Raw genomic sequence first — 19869 nt, 5'->3', positions numbered from 1 at the left:
AATCCTTTTTCTATTCTTTGACATAGCGTTTCTTCTGTTCAGGAATAATCTTTCTGTTTATGCTCTAGTATTTCTTTCTCTACATCACTTCAGAGTCCTTGATATATCAATAAGTAACCTCTTTTCTTCTATTTCTTCAGTTTTTCTGCTTGGTCTGTCCCATCTTTTCAGTTCATAAAGACACCGAAGTATCTGCTTTTTAAAATTCCTTCCCCTGACCTTGCATTCATTCTCCTGTACCTGTAGTCTTTCTTTTTCTGTCAGCCTAACTTCTTAAATACATGGTTACTCTATTCCCAGATTCCTAACTCAGAAGCAGTGGATTTCTCTGTTTTTTTTTTTTCCTATTCCTTACCTCTCACATTCAGTCACTTACCAAATTCTATTGATTCTGTCTCCCTAAATTTCACTTGACTATATTCTGCCTTTATTATTCCCACTTATACTTTTGTGTATGCTTCATCTCTTATCTTGACTATTATAGTTACTTTCTTATCAATTTCCTTATTCCAACTCAAATTTAATCACTACATTTATCTTTCTAAAGAGTAAGTCTGATGGCATATGGCTTAAAAATCCTTTACTGACTTCTTCCTAATGGGGTAAAGTTTACTTTTCCCTGAATGGCATTCAAGGCAGTACACAATCTGGGCTTGCTTGTTGCTTTAGCTTTATTTTCCATCAATTCAGCATTAATAAGCTAATTAGTAGCTCCTTAAGCACATTTTATAATTTTCATACCTCTTTATTTATCCTGTAGTGTTCTAGGTACTGTGATAGATATTGGGAATAACAACAGTGAATAATACACAGTTTCTTCATTCAAAGAGTGTACTATGCATTGTGTGAGATGGAAATAAACAGTTGAAGTATTTGTGCTAAGTGTTCTGAGGTATGCATAGGATCTTATCAGAGTTTCTGCCAAGTGCCAGAACATTTGATAAAGTAAGGTACTTGAGCGATGAGAAATAAGACGGGAGAAATAATAAGGGGTCATATTATAAAAGGCCTTGTGGTTTATGTTAAGGAATCTAGACTTTAGACAGATTCCTTACAGAGATATGTTACAGCCATTATAGACTCTTAAGCAGAAATATGACATGTTCAGAAAGGTCATTGTGGCTGTGTAGATCACAGGAGATTATTGTGGGATTACAGGAGAGTAAGAAAGAATGCGGTGATATCATTTAGGAGGTAAGAGACGATGGCATCTTGGGCTTAGTCATAGCAGTGGAGATAGAGAAAGGGTTAGATATTTGAAATATGTATATATATTATACATATGTATATTTGTGACATATTTAGAAGAGTTTTCTGAGATATTGCATGCAGAGTATAAAACAGAGGAAGGAATCAAGGTGAGAGGTGATGGTGATCATTGAAAGAATTTGGGAATACTGGCAGCGATATAGTTGGGAGACTGGTTAGGAGATATTTTTAAGTGAGGTAGAAGGAAAAAAGTAGGTGGAAGGACTGATGGGATTTATTAGCTAGATATTTGGGGTGGGGGAAGTCAGGAAGTTAAAGGAGCTGCTGTGACTCCCATTTTTCTGAGGGAAGAGGTGTAGCTTTATGTTCCTAGAGTAAGGGAGCAAGGCTGGGGTAGGTGAAGGGACTTTACAAGTGAGGAGGTGGTATGGATAAACCACTTTGGAATTGGGAAGATGTGAGATATTCATAGGATGTTGGAGCAAGATTTCCAGGCAGTATTCAGGGCTCAGTCGATATTGGAAACAGTTTATAGAAGTTATTTCAGTTTTCTCCAATAGCACTCAGTTTGATGCAGAATTGGAGAAATCATACATTGGGTTAATTTTTTCGAAGGTTTTGTTAGGTATGTATGATGGAAAGACATATGGAGGGGGACGAAAAGCATTGACTTGAGAGTTTTTGAAGTGGTAGATTATGGTGTATAGGGAGGATAGGAAAGACCCGATAAACTGGAAAAAAGGAGGTACTAAAGGAGACAGGAGTTGTCAGAATTTAAGATGTTTGAATTTAGTATTTTCAAATACGGAGTTTGGGGTCCTTATAGGTCAAGGGTGTGGTCATGGTAATAAGTGCTGGAGTTGCAGTTGAGGTTAAAGCCATAGGAGCTGATGAGGTCAAGGAGTTGAAGGACAAAGATTTAAGATGGGTTCTCCACATACACTCTGAAGTTGCATTAAGTGGATGGTAGGACTTGAAGTGATGAAGTACCAAAGTCTTCAGTGCTTGAGAGCAGTGGATAACAGTAAAAAGGAAGGAAAAGGGTGGTATTGTTAAATGACATGAGCCACGAAGACAGGAGAATTAAAGAGTAATGATCTCAAGCCAGCACTAGAGATGAGGAGGATACTGAGGTGTGAGGGATGTGGGAGAATGAGCAGTGCCTAATTGAGAGGGCTTCTGGGCAGGATTCAGGAGAGAACCTAGTTTCAGTCAAGGTAAGGAGGAGGACCTACATTCATTAAGATTAAGGCTATAGGGAAGCTTATCACAGAACGTCCTTCAATGACCAAGACCCTTGCCCTAGCCTTCTAGTACACTAGAACACTAAATTAAGAACTAGGAAACCTGATTCATCCTGACATTTTCATTAACCTCCTTTGTAACCATAGGGAAAGAAATTTCTTTTCTATTCTTTGTATCCTTTTTTCTCATCATTTTTTTTTCTTGTTAGTAATAAAGATATTGTAGCATTCATACATATACATTAATGTGTTAAAAACATTTTGAGATAAAGCATTAGGTTAGTGGCAGAATAAGAGAGAGATTGCTAGGAAAAAGAGTAATATAATGGTTAGGACTACACAACAGCAATGGCCTAAAATAACATAGATGTGGGACAAAGTCAGGCAAAAGAAGGGAACATGTGTCAGCCTGGATTCCTGTCTTTAGTTAACATGCATTGCAGTCTCTCATGAGCAAGAGTTTTCTCCTAGGTGTATGCGTATTATGTTTCAAAAATTCTACTTTTTCTTTCTCTTTCTATCAGAACGAAGGTGTTAATTCCCCTTTTATTGCACTTATATTCTGAGTACTCTAAATTTTCCCCTTATCCATTAAACCTAAATAGACCTACTGCATTAAGTTCAATGAATTGTATTCAGGAGATAGATACTTTAGGAGACACATTACATTTTTTTATTGGCTTAATTTATGCTTAAAAGCTATCTAGCCAATATAAAAAAAAATGGGCACTCAGAGAATAAGCCCAGTAGATTATGAAAACAGGGGCAAGGGGTAAGAGGAAGGTGATCTACTTTTGTGTGCCCTGTTTTTTGAGTTATTCTTTATTTTAAATCTACATTTCAGATTGAGTGCATCATTATTTGAATATTTCATACTGAGAGAAGAGTAAGTTGTTTATGTAGTTCATTGGTTATGGCAACTATTCTATGATTGCCATGATGTAAGAAGTTATTTGATCAGCTTCAATAGTTAAATGAGAAATTATATGTTTTTATGACATATTAGAAATGTCTTTTTTTGTATGATTTGTTTATTTGCTATAAAATATAGTGGTGTAAATTTTGTTTTCTGTAAAAGTGTACATCATAAATCTGTATGTTTATTTCATCTTTTAGAATGACCAGGTTCTTCAGGGGTTTTCAGTGGACAAAGGAGAATTCACATGTCCTCTCTGTAGGCAGTTTGCAAACAGTGTTCTTCCTTGTTATCCTGGAAGCAATGTGGAAAATAACCTTTGGCAGCGTCCTAGTAACAAAAGCATACAAGATCTCATAAAGGAGGTGGAGGAGCTGCAGGGACGACCGGGAGCTTTCCCAGTAAGCATCAGTGTAAGGCAGAAATATCCTGGTTAACTCAGCACTACTTTTCAGCTTTTGTTTTCATTCCGTTTCTAAATTACTCTGAACCTTTATACGTTTAGTAGAAATTACTTTTAGAGATTTTTCTCTTGCGGTTATTAAAACAGAAATGAACATAATAGAACAAATTATTACCAAAGGCTATATTTTTCCTTAATCTAAATTGTTATAGTTTTGATATATATCTTTCAGATCATTAACTCCTGTAAGGGTAGATATGGTTAGACTTTTTTTTAAGAGTTGAAATATTTAAAAACAAGATCAAATTATATATATGTATTTTGCAGTGTAAAGCACAGCCTAATCATTTAAAAATATGCTCATTAGGTATATTAGGATTAAGATGGGGCAACAGGGGTCAAATATGTGGCGACGAAAGAAATCTATGGGCGGTGAACATACAATGCACTACTGTTCATTTGTACACCTGAAACTTACTGGACTTCGTTAACAATGTCACCATAATAAAAATTTAAACATTTTTAAAAACTTTAAAAAATATGATGATATATTTAGACATATACACACAGTGTATGTATGTATAATTATAGATTTACATACACACACAAGTGTATACTTAATTGAACCATTCACTTTAAGTCAGTATGTTTTACTGTGAGATTTGGTGTAAGAACATATGTCTTTTATCCCATCCAGTAGGATTTATTTATTTGATTTAAATTCTTAAATATTTCACCTTTATTATGGATTTATGATACAGTCCTTGAGAGAAGTGGCAGCTATGCCTAATTTATCTAGTAAATTTATGAAAACTATGAATATTTGACTTTTGAAACAGAAATTCATAGATTAAAGCTACTTAGAATCATCTCTTGGCAGTTCCTTTTCTCAGTCGAAGACTAATTTTAGAGTCTGTGTGATTTTTTTCTTTTTAAATCCAAGTTTTTATGTGTTTAAAATATGCTTAAAGTAAGGGATATTCGTCTTTGAAAAATGAACTTAAATCAAAGTCAGGATTTTTATAAGTATGGGAACTATTCTAAAATATAATTTGAATGACACCTACTCATTTGATTAGAATATAGTTTTGTGGTTAATTACTAGTAGGGTTATAGAAGTACCAGTCACAATATAGAATTAGAATTTAAAAATTCCCTAAAATAAGAGAAAATAGTTCTTGATCTGTTTGGTCTTTGTGCACTGAATAAATTTATAGTAATTAGCTAAGGTACATCTGTTTTGACTTTTTAACTTTAATTTTCTAGTATGTTCAAATGATAAACATTGTAGTGTTAGACTATTATTAGAAAAAATGAATATAAATAAACTTTATATTTTTGTTTGTATTTTTTATAGTCAGAAACCAACTTAAGTAAAGAAATGGAATCTGTAATGAAAGACATCAAAAATACTACTCAGAAGAAATATAGAGACTATAGCAAGACCCCAGGCTCACCAGACAATGATTTTCTATTTATGTATTCTGTTGCTAGGTAGGTATATATAGTATATACTTTTATATTTTCTTATTAATATTAGTTGGTTTTATTGTTATTTATATTTATTTGAAGACAGGATATTTTTAATGTTGGTTGAAATTATGGCTAGTTTTAGAATCTTCTAGAAGGACTATAAAAGTATAGTTTTCCTTCATTCTTCGAAGGGTTTTAATGAAATATTGGGTTAAGTGTTATTAAGCATTATAGCGTATGTGGAGAAAAAAGTGTATTATTAACATTGTGAGGCAGTTATCTCTTGCAAAGCATGTGAGTATTATATATGAAGGGTGGTGTTAAGAAATCACTGTTCAAGTTCTGTCAAAAGGTGATGATATTGAGAACCAAAACATTGTAATATGGTAAACATTGTTTATTTATAAGAAAATTAAAACAGTAAGAACTTATTTGTTTCTTTTAAGCTAATGAAAGATCTAATAACATCCTAGAACACTATGATGGTTTAGAAAAACATAAGGGAGACGAAACTTGAGATCAGGCATGTTCTAAGCCTCTCTTTGGACCTAGCCAGGGGCTCAAGAAAGCAGAGGCGAATAATTCTCATCTTTCAGATTAGGTAGATTAGTTTAATTGATTGAGTTAGGTGTTTAATACCTAAGAAATAGTTCCAAATAGAAATTTTAGAAAACTTAATTGAATGAAAATGGAGAACCGTAAAAGAAGTAAATAGGGGAGAAATGGGCGCAGTTAGAAACTTATAAACATAGTCTCCCAGAACTGATACTGTAGATGCTTGGGTATTTTTAGGAGCATACTTCATATTTTGTCTAACTAGTATTGTAATAGGCAAGATTTAGAGAGATAATATAACTGGAAGTCATGCAGCAAATTAGTGGCAGAATAGAACTAGAACTCAGATCTCTTGAGTCGAGGTCTAGTGTTCTTGCAGTTCCTATCTTCCTTTGTCCTCTTCCGTATTCAACTTTTATAGGTTATATATGCATGCAGTTCATCATAGCCATTCTCTTTGCCCCATTCCTGGAGCAGCAGATAACAAAAGGGTATAAATGTAGTCTTTAGAACCCAGGAAAAATGGAACCAGAGCTAAGAAATTTGCAGCAAGCAAGTTAGAGCTCAAGATAAAGAAACATTAGGCTTTGGTCTAAGAATGAAAATGCTGGGCACAGATTGATGGAAAAGGATCCTATTGAATTGGGAAGTAACTTTCTAGTTTGCATGTTCCTAGACTGTTGTTATTCATCCATAATGCTTTGGGGGAAGTTATAACAGCTAATTTAACATTTTGTTTCCAGATAGTGACTAATTTCATATTTGCAATAAAATACAATTTATGTGAAAACCAAATAGAATGTAATTTAATTTTCCAAGGTTTCAAGGTTTTATAAAACTCCTTTAGAATATTGTGATAATAATGTTATAGAAGATTGGGGTGAACGTACACCAACTTAGTTATGATGTGCGTGTGTATGTACACATTATATACAGTCACATATGTTACTTAAAAATGAGGATGTGTTCTTAGAAATACATTGATAGATGATTTTGTCATTGTGCAAACATAGAATGTGCTTTACTCAAACCTAGGTGATGGTATAGCTTACTATACAACCAGACTATATTGTATAGTCTGTTGCTCCTAGGCTACAAGTCTGCATCGCATGTTACTATACAAACACAAGATTAAATCAAGCACAAGGGAAAAGTATGCAATCAATAGATGTGGTAAATACAAGATGTATGAGTTGGCTGCTGGTGTAACATGGCATACTGTTTTACAGCAAACTTTTTCTTTATAAGTAGACAGTACATTCTAAAATAATGATAAAGAGTGTAGTTTAGTAAATACACAAACCAGTAATTTAGTCATTTATTATCATTATTAAGTGTTATTATGTACTGTCCATAAATGTATGTCCCATATTTTTACACAACTGGCAGCACAGTAGATTTGTTGACAACAGCATCACCACAAACACGTGAGTGATGCATTGTGGGATGATGTTAGGACAGCTATAATATCATTAGGCAATAGGAATTTTTCAGCTCTGTTGTCTTATGGGATCCCTGTCATATATTCTGTCCATTGTTCACTGAAATGTCGTTATGCAGTTCATGATTGTATACACACACATACACACAGACACACACATTTTTGTTGATTCTGTATTTATGCCTTTGATTTTAGTAGGATTAACCTTGTAAGAAAATTCTGGTTGAATGGGAATGATCCGTATATGGAATTTTGCTGTAGTATGAAAGATCCAGTAATTTGTTTTAAATTTAGTGGAAGTTTTAGCTTCCTATTTCTTCATTAAAATGTAGAAATAACAGAATAAAGCTTGTTGTGATAATGGGAGACATTTTGAATCAACATATTTCAGTTTTTCTCTTTTATGGACAAGTAGGGAAAGATGTCATATGTTATTTACTAATGATCGATATGTAAAGAAACAGTAAATATACTCTCCCTTCTTTCCATCCTTCTCTGATTGCTAACCATAAACTCTAAAGTTGCGAGGTAATGATTCTGAAAGTGAAAGTATATAACCCTTAAAAACCTCATCATCCTTTGGTCATAATTTCCCAGGCCATTGCAAAGTTCTCACAGTGAGATTGCAAGCCTTCTCTAAGTTTGATTTAGTCATCCAAAAGGAAACAAACAAGAACCAAATTGACTCAAGAAGCAAAAACATGAGTTGAAGGGGAAACAAGTATGTTGTGTCTTATTTGAATAGGATGTAATTCTCTCAAGATGGGAAACCAGATCCTACCTTAGATCTAATTTAATTTTCCAAGGTTTCAGGGTTATATAAAACTTCTAGAGAAGATTGGGAGGAATGTAGGCCAACTTAGTTCTATTGTGTGTGTGTGTGTGTTACACATTATATACAGTCACATATGTTACTTGAAAATGAGGATATGTCCCAAGAAATGCATAATAGGTGATTTAGTCATTGTGCACACTTTATAGAATGTGCCTACACAAACCTAGATGGTATAGCTTATGCTACCTTATGCCTAGCATATAACCTTATTTCATAAATTCTTATGAATACAGATTATGATATTTTTATACCTAAAGGTAGACATTAAAATATTTTTAAGTAAAATCTTTAGAACTAAACTTAATTTGAATCACTCAACTTTTGAATTAAATGTTGTGATTCTTAAATATATAGTTTATTAGAATGTGTACGTTTATTTATTTGGCATTAGTAATTTTAATGGAATGCAACCCTAGTTTCCCAGAGCAGAATTTCTCCCTCCTAATTTTGTTTGTTCTTTTGGGAGCTTAAATTTTTTGATGTTTAGAAGTAAAATAATTCTAGTGAATACTTAGCCTGTAAAGCTGTTTCTTTTAATAATTGTTTTAGAACTAATTTTTTTTGTAGGACTGTGCAGATCTCTTTGTTCTTAATTTTATTCGTATGATGAAGCCTTGGAAAATTGCCTGAGGACAGCAGAGAAGAAATTGTTGGAATGCTATCTTTTTGTTATATTAAATAAATCAAAATCATTATAGTCAAGTTTTAATGTATTTTCAAAACGTTCTATTGCAAATATCAGTCATTCAAATAGATAATGGAAAGTTAATTTGGAGGAAGAAAGCTTTCTTCACTTTAACACCAATTTATTTTTTCATTATTGAAGCAACGATTGACACTAATTTTAGTAATTGATTTTTCCAAGGATTTTGGACCCAAGTTACATATAGCATAGAGGTATTGGTGAGTAGCACTTGCACTGTATTTTATATGGTGAGAAACATGGAAATGGAAAGAAGATGAAACTTGAGTAACTGAGATGTAGATGGAGAGATATCTTTAAATTACATGTGGGTAAACTACTCGGTAGAGTGAATGTACCTTGCTTTATACTTCAGTTGCTTTATAAGTTTAAACTTTATAAACTAATTATGTTCCAAATAAAAGATACTTGCTGAAATATCAAATTATGAATTCATTTTAAAACTAAAAAATTCTTTTGTAAAACAAATAATTTACCACACACCCCCCTCCCCCCCGCCACCACCACCGCCGTTCTAAGTTTTTGAGCACTTTGCTAGGTACCGTCAGAGATTTAGAAGCTTATCTGAAATGGTCCCCGCTCTGCAGGAATTTACAATTTAGTTGGAGAGACAAAACTAATATACATTAATCTGTATAAAAGAATATAGTTTGTTTAAAAATATATATCATTGAAAAAGTGCTTTAGAACTTGAAACAGGAAGATGAGCAAATTGAAATAGAAAGTATGTGGAAGTTTTTCTATCCTGTCCCAAGAAAAGGTAGTTCTTCATAATTCCTGGAGGAGTTAGATCTTGAGTTGTGTTTTATATAGGCTATGGGATGGATGAAGGTACTTTTCTTTGAGAAACTGAGTAACTTGCTTAACCAGTAAATGGCAGGCTCAGTCCTTGAACCCACACTATATCAGTGTGTGTCTCTGTATGTGTGTGTCCAAATTATACAATTTGTTTTTCATATTATAGCTCTAGAAATAGATGTTGGTACCAAAGGTGCGTGTGTGGGGCGGTGGAGTTGGGGAGGGAGCGGAGTGGAAAAGGGAAAGCAGACCTTGATCATAGGAAAAGAAGTTGGAGCATAGTTGGAGGAGTTTTACGTGGATATATCTAGGTGGCCACCATGAGAGGCTTTGAGTAGCTTTTCTCATTTTTTTTAAATGTAGAGATTTTCTCTTTTTTTCCTTTCCAAACTAATTTGATTATATTTGTATTAGAAAATATAGGAAGTAGGGTCTACTTTTCTCTCAGAACAAAAAAGCTCAGAAAACTCCTGCTCCCAGCACATCTTTATTTTTGCATTATCCATTTTGGAAGGCAGAAACCGAATATTGTGTTGTGATTTTTGAAATGCATTTGTGTCTTCCTTTTTCTAGCAAGTCTCAAAGGGCCAATTTTGTTGTAAATGAAATAAGGACAAGCTGATGGTTAGGGCCTCTGACATTGATTTTTAAAGTCTTAGATATTATTATATGATACTAAGCCTTTGGATAGGTAGTTTTTGTTTTCTTAATTGAGAAAGAAGGTTGTGTAGGAGATCTTCCAACCATAATGTGAAATAATAACATTTAGTAGTTTCTTTGAAGCATTCGTTAAAATCAAATTCTTGGTAACATATTTGTCATTTTTTAAAGTATCTTATTTGATAATTGAATAAACAATTGTTCTTGTATTTATATTTTAATTAATATTTTTGCAAATTATGCTGAAATAAAAGTTGACATTCTGGTTCTGACATTTGATTATTAGAATTGATCATGTTTCTTGTTAGCTCTTTTTAAAAGTACATCTAGGAAATCTTAGTTTTTATAAGAGAATATAGCCATTAATTTTTTCCTACAGATTAGGCAACAGAAGATTTGTGAAAACAAAATGTATTGATCTCATTTATATTCCCTTGATGAAGGAACACATGCTGGTCTCCGCTCGTTTTCTGTCCACTAATATGAAATCCTTGTCCCTGCTTCCTTGCTGGTAGGTTTTTAGAAGTTCAGTGAGCAATGCAAATCGCCTGAAGGGTGGAAAATTCCCTTGTCACACAGATGCCCTTATCAGCAGCAACCAGATGGAGCTCTGAGCAGGAATATTATCAATGTTAAATTGGTTTTTCTCCCCACTTCCCTCCCAGTGGAGAGGATTAAAGCATTCCTTGAGGAATGGGTGGCAACTGTACAGATTTAGGAATATTAATATTTTTTAACAGTTTGCATTTATAAGTAATATATTAAAATGACATTTTAAAATATTCTGTATTCAAAATACAACCAAAATCGGTTCAAAATGTTTTGTTTTAAATAAAATAGGATAATAATAGTTATTGAATTCACTTGCAAGAGAGTAGGTTTGAAACTCGGCTACCTTTTTTTTTTTTTTTTTTTTAAGATGGGTTAGCTCATTATTAGTGTCAAATGCATATCTTCGATATAAAGAGGTTTATTCAGTTTTAGTTATGGCAAATAAAGATGTGTTTAGGTTTATTCATACTATTGAAGTAAAAATACAGTTTATCACTCAGAATTTTCATTTATTATTTTGGCAAAATTAGCTATTTTACTGTTACTATTTTGAGTAAATCTTTAAATTCTGTATCCGTTCGATTTTTGAAATGTCTATTTACTAATTATTGCTATTCTGTAAATTAGTAATTGCTAAGTATATAACTTCAGATCTATTTGAACAATAACGATGTTTAGTAGTGTCAGTACACACCGTATTTTAATAAAACTGTAATTTTAGAAGTCCATAAAAGAGACTGCTGTTAATTATATGTGTTGTTCATAGCCACTCTACTGTTAGTGGTGTTTCTTCATGTTGATTTCTAGATATTATCTAATCTCTAATGAATGATAACCATTTTTCTGATAGAAAAATTGCTATGCCCTTGTGTATTGTATGACAGTAACCATCTACTCAGTGGCTAACAGTTGGAGTACAAATTCTTTCTTCACATTCATATGTGGGTTTATGAAATGTGTTGCAGTTATTTTCCTTATGGCCTAGTTTTTAGTATTTGCCAACAGTTGGAATTTTGCAACAATAACATTGTGATATATGCAGTTTTGCAGTTATACATATGAACATATAAATAAGGACAGATAAACTGTTCCGTTTTTTATTTCTAAATATAAAGTATGATTATTACTGATATTGCATAAACTCTACTTTTGAAATTATACAGTTGAAGAACTTTATTACTTAGGTTGATTCAGGCATATCAATAAAACAAAAAGCGTAGCTTCAACCTAATGACTGAGATATATTTTAATGTTTTATTTACAGAACCAATTTGGAACTTGAATTAATTCATCGAGGAGGCAATTTGTGTTCAGGTGGTGCAAGCACAGCTGGCAAAAGGTCTTGTTTAAGTAAGTGTTAGTGCTAAATTAAAAAAAAAAATTCTATTTATGTCATATTTGAAAGCATATACAGATAAAGTAATCTTTTGGTATATTTTCAAATTCTTTTTATGTTATACATAATCAGTATTAATAGTGATTATATGCTTTAAATGGTTAGTCTTGTATTTAGAAGAATCATATAAATATTTAGCTTTTTCTATACTATCTTTACTCAGTAAATACATGTCATACTAAATAATCAGATTTACATTGGATCAAAATTAAAACAATATATTATTCTCATCTATAAATTGTCCTCAAACTTCAATTGTCTGGATTTAAGAAAATCTTTTTATAAAGACAATTTGTATTGCCTACAGTTTTATAAGTAATATATTAATTAAGGAACACCTATATACTGTATTTTGATGTGCACATTAAAACATTAAAATTATTTGTTTGCTTTTATTTATGAATATACTTTATATTGTAAAATGGCATGATTCTTCATTACTTTTTTTAAGGGTATAGTTGAGGGAAGCATCATTTGGATCTTGAAGTAGATTTTTCATGAGCATGGTTTTGATGATATTATTTCATCATTGTTTAGAGAATTAATGTGAATACTAGGAGTAATATTATTTGATGTCATGTAGAGCTAATTATCGGTCCCAAATCACTAGTGTTAAAATATTACCTAATGTGATTTGTATGGGAGATAAGCATTATAATATATTCTTTTGAAAAATGAATATATTTTCTTAAGTGCTGAAAATATTAGTAATCGTTAAAAATTACAATACATCTTTGTTTTTCAAAAATACATGTATGTATTTTTTAAAAAGATATTTGTGATTTTGGAATGACTTGATAACAAAAGACTTATCAAAAATACCTTCCTTGAAATTTCTGACATCAAGATACAAACTTATGTGAAATTTCAACTGAGTTACTTTTAAAGTTTTAAATAGTTACATTAGATTTTGACATTTTGTTTTGGGTTATCACTTGATTCCTAGAAGTTTGATGTTTTGGAAGTTATTTTTTACTGAGTGTTTAGAATTTATTGCTCTCTTGACATGCGTACTTAAATCCTAATTCTACCCAGTGATTTAGTATTATATTTTAAAGAAGTTGTTGATACATAGGAATTTTAACTTCTAGACTTTGATCTAGAAGTTAACAGAAACTGTAATTTTACTTATATAAATTATTTTTTGTTAACTTATTTTTAATTGACATTTGGCATTAGCTGATAATATTCCCAAAACTATTAGATTAGAAAGTGATTAGTAAAGGAATTTCAGTTTTATGTTCAAACTCTATTTCATTTTTTTTTCTCTTAGGTACTTAAACTTATCCAAAGGCTTGTAAATGATTCATTTATTCAGAATTCTAAAAATAGTAAAATTCTAGCAGCAACCACTTCAATTAATACCTTCAATTTAAATTTAAATTATTAAATTGATGGTTCCTTTCAAGTTTTCATTTCTTTTTATTTCCCCTTTTAGAAAATAAGAGATTACAGTATGCCAGTATAGAAAAGTGTGTATGAAGCTCATCCTAAATATAAGTTAATACTGTTTTTGGTTTTATTTTTTCCTTATCAATTATGTTAGTTCTTTTCACCCCAACTTTATTAAGGTATGATTGACAACTAAAAATTATATATATTTAGCTTGTTCAAAGTAATGTTTTTGTTTTTAGTTTTCATATGATTTATTATGGTTCATTACTTATGCATTATTTATCCTAATATTTATAAAAGTAGCTTTATAAGTCAGGTATATAGAGTATAGTGTATATTATATGAAGTCTCACTATTTTGTAAGTATGTGAGCTTACTGTATTTGTTATTTGCTCAAATCTACTCACACCTAATTTAACTTTAACACAAGAACTTAAGTTGATGGTCTTTCATAGGCTCTTAGCTCAACTATCTCATTTATTTTATCTTGCAGTAGAAATTTAATGGTATTATTAAACAAAAACTATCTTCTCCTTAGATTCCTTATAAGTCAGATTTGTTTTTTCTCATGCATTGTTTTCTATTACCTCTTACATATCTCACTTAAAAGTGTCTCTTTTTTAAATATTTTAGGGAAAGAGTGAGCAAATGCCCTACTAATTAAGCAAATGATAAGGAACTTACACTTTTGGAATAATGTTTCATCACAACTTTTTGATAAAATTGAAGATTATTCATGAAAGATTTAATGGATTTTGTTTGGAACAGCTTAAGTAATGCCTGATAGATAATTATGGGGACACACACACACACACACACACACACACACACACACACACACAAGGTTGGAGGAAGGGTCAGAAGTGGGAGAGAAAATTGTTCTTTCTACAGCAATAAAAGCAGAAATGTTACTAGCCAAAGTTATACTGAGAAATCAAATAAAATTGCAGTAGAACAATGATATTCAACACTTACATATTCAAGCAAAATTTTTAAGTGTTGAGGTACAATGACCAGTATCTAGTCAAAATAAGAGTTCATTCCTAAATATGTGTCTGGGAAATTTTCCGCAGTAAACAATGAGCAAGATTAGTTTGCATAGCAGCATACTATGGTATTTTAATCATACCTTACATGTGTCAAAGCTCGCACTCGAACTCAGCTCTTTTGACTTAAATTCAATTATGTAAGACATTTTCCTTGCCTTTAAGTGTCCCGAACGATGCAGAATGTTTAAGAAATTTCACCTACGGGCTTAGTCAAAGACATCCGTCCTACAGCACACTGTTGACTTGGAATATTTCCTGGCTCTGCCACGCTAACCTTCCTGTTATCTTGTCTATTTCCTTTTGCTAGCCTTTCACTGTGACTCCTGTTTTTGGTTCGGGTCACTCCTTCAGTTATTTCCTCAAGTTCTGCTTTCTTCTTCCTTGGATACTAGTTGGTTCTTTATTTTTTACCAGTTGATGGCTCCTGGTCCCAAATCTTTGCTACTGGTATGAGCCATCTCCATCAGCTCCCATATACAGCTCTGCTCCTGATTACGGGATTGGAGCTCTAGACCTCCTAACTATCTACTGCCAGAAGGTCAGGCATTAAGAACCTTGTGTTCAGCAGATGAGACTGGTTCTAGAAAATTTATTATCAGATTATTATTATAATCTGATCTCAGATTACTGAAGATCAATTTTGTAATCTTATTCAACAAATCTTTACACAGCCTTACTTGCAGGATGAAATTAACATCAAAATAATTTTAAGTTTTCTGCACACACCTAAGCTGGATTGCTTTCTATGAATCACAAACACAGTGGGCATCATTTCTTGATAAGATAATAAATTGTATCAAGATTAAGTTTCATTATTTTATGATTTTATAGAGAGATTAAAAATTAAACTTTACTCAGGAGAGGTTAAGGCAAACCCTTGCTTTGACATTTCCATTTGGCAAGCTTAACCTTATTCTTTAATATTGGTAAAATTCTGACACCTATGGCTTACTAAGTTATTTTTTTCAATTTAAAAATTATGAACTCTATAAATCAGTTGAATCACAACTTTTGTTCTATTCGTTTTTTTTTTCTTTTTTGTTTTTTGTTTTTGTTCTATTCTTTTTGTTACCCTATAACAAGAGGGAAATTTGGCCACCAAATTATTATAATGATCAGAGTGTATAAATTAATATAAAAATGTGGAAATTGCATCTTGACTCCATTCTTTATGAGTAGGCAGATGTTTTAGGGAAAGTTATTTAACCACAGATAGTAGTACCCAACCAGAGGATGGTGGGAATTCAATTTTACAATGTAGATTCAGATCTTCAAAGATTATAAATCTCTACATTCCTTTTTTTTTTTACTATTTCAACACTACCATTATCAAATTGGGGTTGGAGTGGGTGCATAAAGAGACCAGAAACAAGGTTAAAGTTAAATTTTAGCTCATTTTTTTTTAAAGCACTTAACAAACCTTCGATTGACCTGTTAAGAGATGAGGTTAGAAGGATAGAATGGGATTTATTCCCAAAGGCTGATAATAGCTTATCTATTGGGAGCAAAATACATTGTTAATTTGGAGAGGCCTGGGTTAGAAGGGTAAGAATGTGACTTGAAAATGTGAGCTAAGAGGGAGCTTTAACTGTTCTTCGAAGTCTTTCTGAAGATCATGTGCTTTGTGGCTCAGGTAGCCAGGCCTTCCTGCATTTGTGATTTGCCTATTCCACAGATAATAATTTCTACAGTAAGGGGATAGGGGTTCTGAGATCTTGCTTGGCTTAGGGCAGGGGATGCTTCCTTTTTCTGCAGTGTGATTAAAAGACTCTCCCCTTCCCTCAGTTTTAAAGATGGTACTCATAGTAGATCTGGATTCATGGAGTATGCCTTTTTTGGTAAGAAGGAAATTGGGAGTCCTAAGAACTAGCCTTAATCTTTACACATAGGACTGTATATGTAGAATTGTGCCTCTCTCCACTCCATGTTGTCCCATGCTATATTGTAGCAGTAAAGGGGAACACTACTAGTCATTGAAACTTAAAATTAGGAGAAAAATTTCATGAAACTATACTCATATTTTGATACTTGAGGTAACCAGAGAAAGATGGCATAGTATACCTGAGAGTGGGCGCAAAGGAACTCCAGGAGGCAGGAAAGGAACACAGGATGGGATGTAGGAAAGTAGAAAATTAGAAAAATACTAAAGACAGCCCTTGCCTTCAGTATTTTCACATTCATATGTAAGAAATGAAACTTCTCCTAAGTAAGCAAAGCTCTGCTGCCTTAACCCCAACTTCTATATGCCTCTATTGTTTAGAAGAAACATAGAATACAGTGCTGGAAGGAACATTGGGTTGGAGTTAGACGATCTAGATTCTAGTCCTATTTGTTATCTGTTGGACTTAAGGAAAGTCACTTAACTTTTTCTACCTTATTGTGCACATGGGAATGATGATACCTGTGTTGACTAACATAGCTATCATGGTTAATATATGGCTCAAATGGTATTAGACGTATGAACTAAAGTATTTTAAATTTTAACATTTATGTTAAATTCTTTCTTAACCCTTTAAAATTCCTACCATGACTGCTACTTTATTCCTTGCCTAGAGTGGTGAAGAGAGGAACGGGGAAAGATAAGTCAGTATGGTCACACCATGGCATGAACCTTCTGTTTCTTGGGAACCAGAGCTACCAATCTTCCCTTCCTAGAGTTGATCCCAGGCCTCACTTGAGAGCTCCCTCCCATCCACAACTAATTTCTCAAGAATGTGTAGAGGAAGCAGGGAAAACTGACTCTCTCGTGAGAGGAGTATACCCACATGTATTACATTCCCCCTGGGATAAATGGGTAGAACCGATTCCTCACTTTGATTATTCAGTTACAGAGAAATTGAGTACTTCCTATACCCCTACCTCATGGTAATTCAGAGAATCATTTGTCTAGTTGAGATTTTTTTCATTGACAATTATTTTTAACCAGTGATAACTGTACTTAATAGGACTAAAAAAAATGATCTGGAAAGGCAGACCCAGTTATGTTTACCTTAGTTAAATTTTAACAGTATTTCAATTTAAGATAGAGCAAATTTATAAAACTCTTTGGGATAACTCTTGTCCTTCATGTGTATTTCTGTTTTAATGACCAATATGAGTTATACTAAGAAATAATCTACCAGTTAGTTTTTGATTTCTTACATATTTTGAAATATCTGACAGAAACAGGATTTCCAAGCTCAATGAACATCTGTTTCAAAAGCATTTTTAAGAGGTTTTGCCCTGTAATAGCTTTGGGTTCAGTTTCCTTAAGTGGATATTCCAGGAGTCATAAAAATTGGCACAGCGGTGTTTCATGTGTGTGTAGTATTCATAGTCATACATATATTCATACACATAAATCTGTTAATTTTACAATAAAATTGGGGTTGTTTTTATTTTATAGGGTTTTTTTTTAAAGTAGTCTTTAATATTGATAAAGGTAGAGAGATTATTAAATCTTACCCTTTTTGTTCCATTTAAATCATAGTTTTTTTGTTTTTTTGTTTTTGTTTTTTTAGGACAAACCAGTCATCCAGTGGTGTTTTGTTTTGTTTTGTTTTTTTAGTAATGGTATGTCTTGTGCTTAAACACATTATAGTACCATAGATTTGTCACAGCGGTAAAGAATTTGAATTGATAATTCAGAAAATAGAATTTTTCATCCCAAGAGAGTGTCACAATAACTAACATGGAGAAGAAGGTGGGAGGAAGTAGTTCAAGCATTGCTTTAGTTGTTAGAGTTGAGAAGTCAGTCCCTTTAGGAACAGTGAAATTAGGGCTGATTGATTGGTCTACTTCTTGGTTACTGAGCCAGTGTGTTGTTGTGACAGAAAAGAAGTATACATTCATCATGAATTTTGTGCTTATATTGTATGCTTTTTTTACAGGATTATTGATTTAATTACACAATATTCAGCATACTTAAAAAAACTCCTATCATATGTCAAGCGCTGGGCTAACCCAGGAAGTACAAAGAGGAAATGACACCACTGTCTTCTTTAGGGAGATCTCACCATCTAATAGGAGAGGAAACATGTAAAAAATATTTACAGAGCTGTATAGGAAGTGATAAAATAGAGTTAACTCAAGGTATAGAGAGTCCATAAAACAACGGATGATTTTATCTGTCTCAGGTATGGTATTAGAGGAAACTTTACAGAAGAGCACTTGATCTGGCTCTTGAAAGATCAGTCAAGTTTGACTTGAAAATCAGAAAGCTGAGAGAACAGTTTGCAAACAGACTGAGACAACATGACATATTGGGGAAAACTTAGGAAGGGAAGGGAAGGAAAGAAGGTTAAAGAAACTTGAAAAAGAAGATGGAGGTCGGCTCACGAAGGGCTTTCTATAACTATTCCTTCACTGGTTCACCAGCCAATTGTGAGATAATGTGAATAGCTTTATTGTTTATAGGGATTGGTAGGAGGTGAAACATGAGACGTGAAGCTTAATGAACACTTTGTCGAGTAATTTAGTTGAGAAATGAAATAATGGTGGTGTGGAGCAGAAGAGGATGGATCTTAGGAGGCAGAACCAATAGGATTGGTAATTGACTCTGGAGGACAAAGATATTAGAGATGACTCCTAAGTTTTTCCTTGGATGTTTGCATGGACAGTGATATCATTAATTCACATAGGGTTTATAAGAGGAAATGAACATTGGAACTGGACTAGGCTATAGACAGTCAGTTTAGTTTTGGATATGTTGATTTTGTGGTACCTGTTGAACATCTGAAGTGTTACAGAAATTTGTGAATAATAAACTTATAGGTAGAGATGGAAGTTGATCTTAGATGAAGTAGTATCTGCAGGATAAGAGGGAAAAAGGACTAAGAAGGAATCCCTTTTCCTTTCTTATGGAGAATGCCACTTGTTAGGATTCAGTAGAGGAAGAAGAACATGTACAAGTAACTGAGAAGGAACTGTGGGAGAACCAGGGAAGAGTGGTACTGAAAGGTTAGGAGAGGAGAGAGAAGAGATTCAAATCCAGAATTTCCTGACTCTTACTAGACAGTGGTGCCTTTTATACATATGTTGAAATGACAGCACACCTGTAAGTTAATTTAATTATGTTTCTCATTTACAAACCCTTTTATAAATGTATGCCTAACTTTAGAACTTTAAAATGTATCATTCTAGAAAAGGAGTTATCTATTGTTTTTGATAATGTTCAAAATTTTAATAATATGCTTTCTTAATCATTATTTTCAACTTTTAAAATATGCCATACAGTTGGTATTAATAATTTTCCATTTTTA

The 19869-nt window shown here is 32.7% G+C and overlaps 1 protein-coding gene across 10 annotated transcripts in view; it reads left to right on the top strand.

Moving 5' to 3' along the window:
• The window catches only part of UBR3 (ubiquitin protein ligase E3 component n-recognin 3), a 188360-nt gene that overhangs the window by 121821 nt on the left and 46670 nt on the right, over nucleotides 1–19869 (top strand). For 6 of the 10 annotated variants that reach the window (XM_016165386.2, XM_016165376.2, XM_016165377.2 and 3 more), the window contains 3 exons: nucleotides 3570–3782; nucleotides 5130–5266; nucleotides 12054–12139. In XM_016165386.2, coding sequence (XP_016020872.1) covers nucleotides 3570–3782; nucleotides 5130–5266; nucleotides 12054–12139 — 436 coding nt within the window. Of the gene's footprint in view, nucleotides 1–3569; nucleotides 3783–5129; nucleotides 5267–10616; nucleotides 10749–12053; nucleotides 12140–19869 lie in introns of those variants that run through there. The other 4 variants (XM_016165383.2, XM_016165380.2, XM_016165378.2 and 1 more) reach the window with 2 other exon arrangements.

Source organism: Rousettus aegyptiacus, unplaced genomic scaffold (genome assembly GCF_014176215.1).
Source record: "Rousettus aegyptiacus isolate mRouAeg1 unplaced genomic scaffold, mRouAeg1.p scaffold_m13_p_2, whole genome shotgun sequence".
NCBI classification, from domain to species: Eukaryota; Metazoa; Chordata; class Mammalia; order Chiroptera; family Pteropodidae; genus Rousettus; species Rousettus aegyptiacus.
This window is presented reverse-complemented; position numbering and strand designations above follow the sequence as displayed.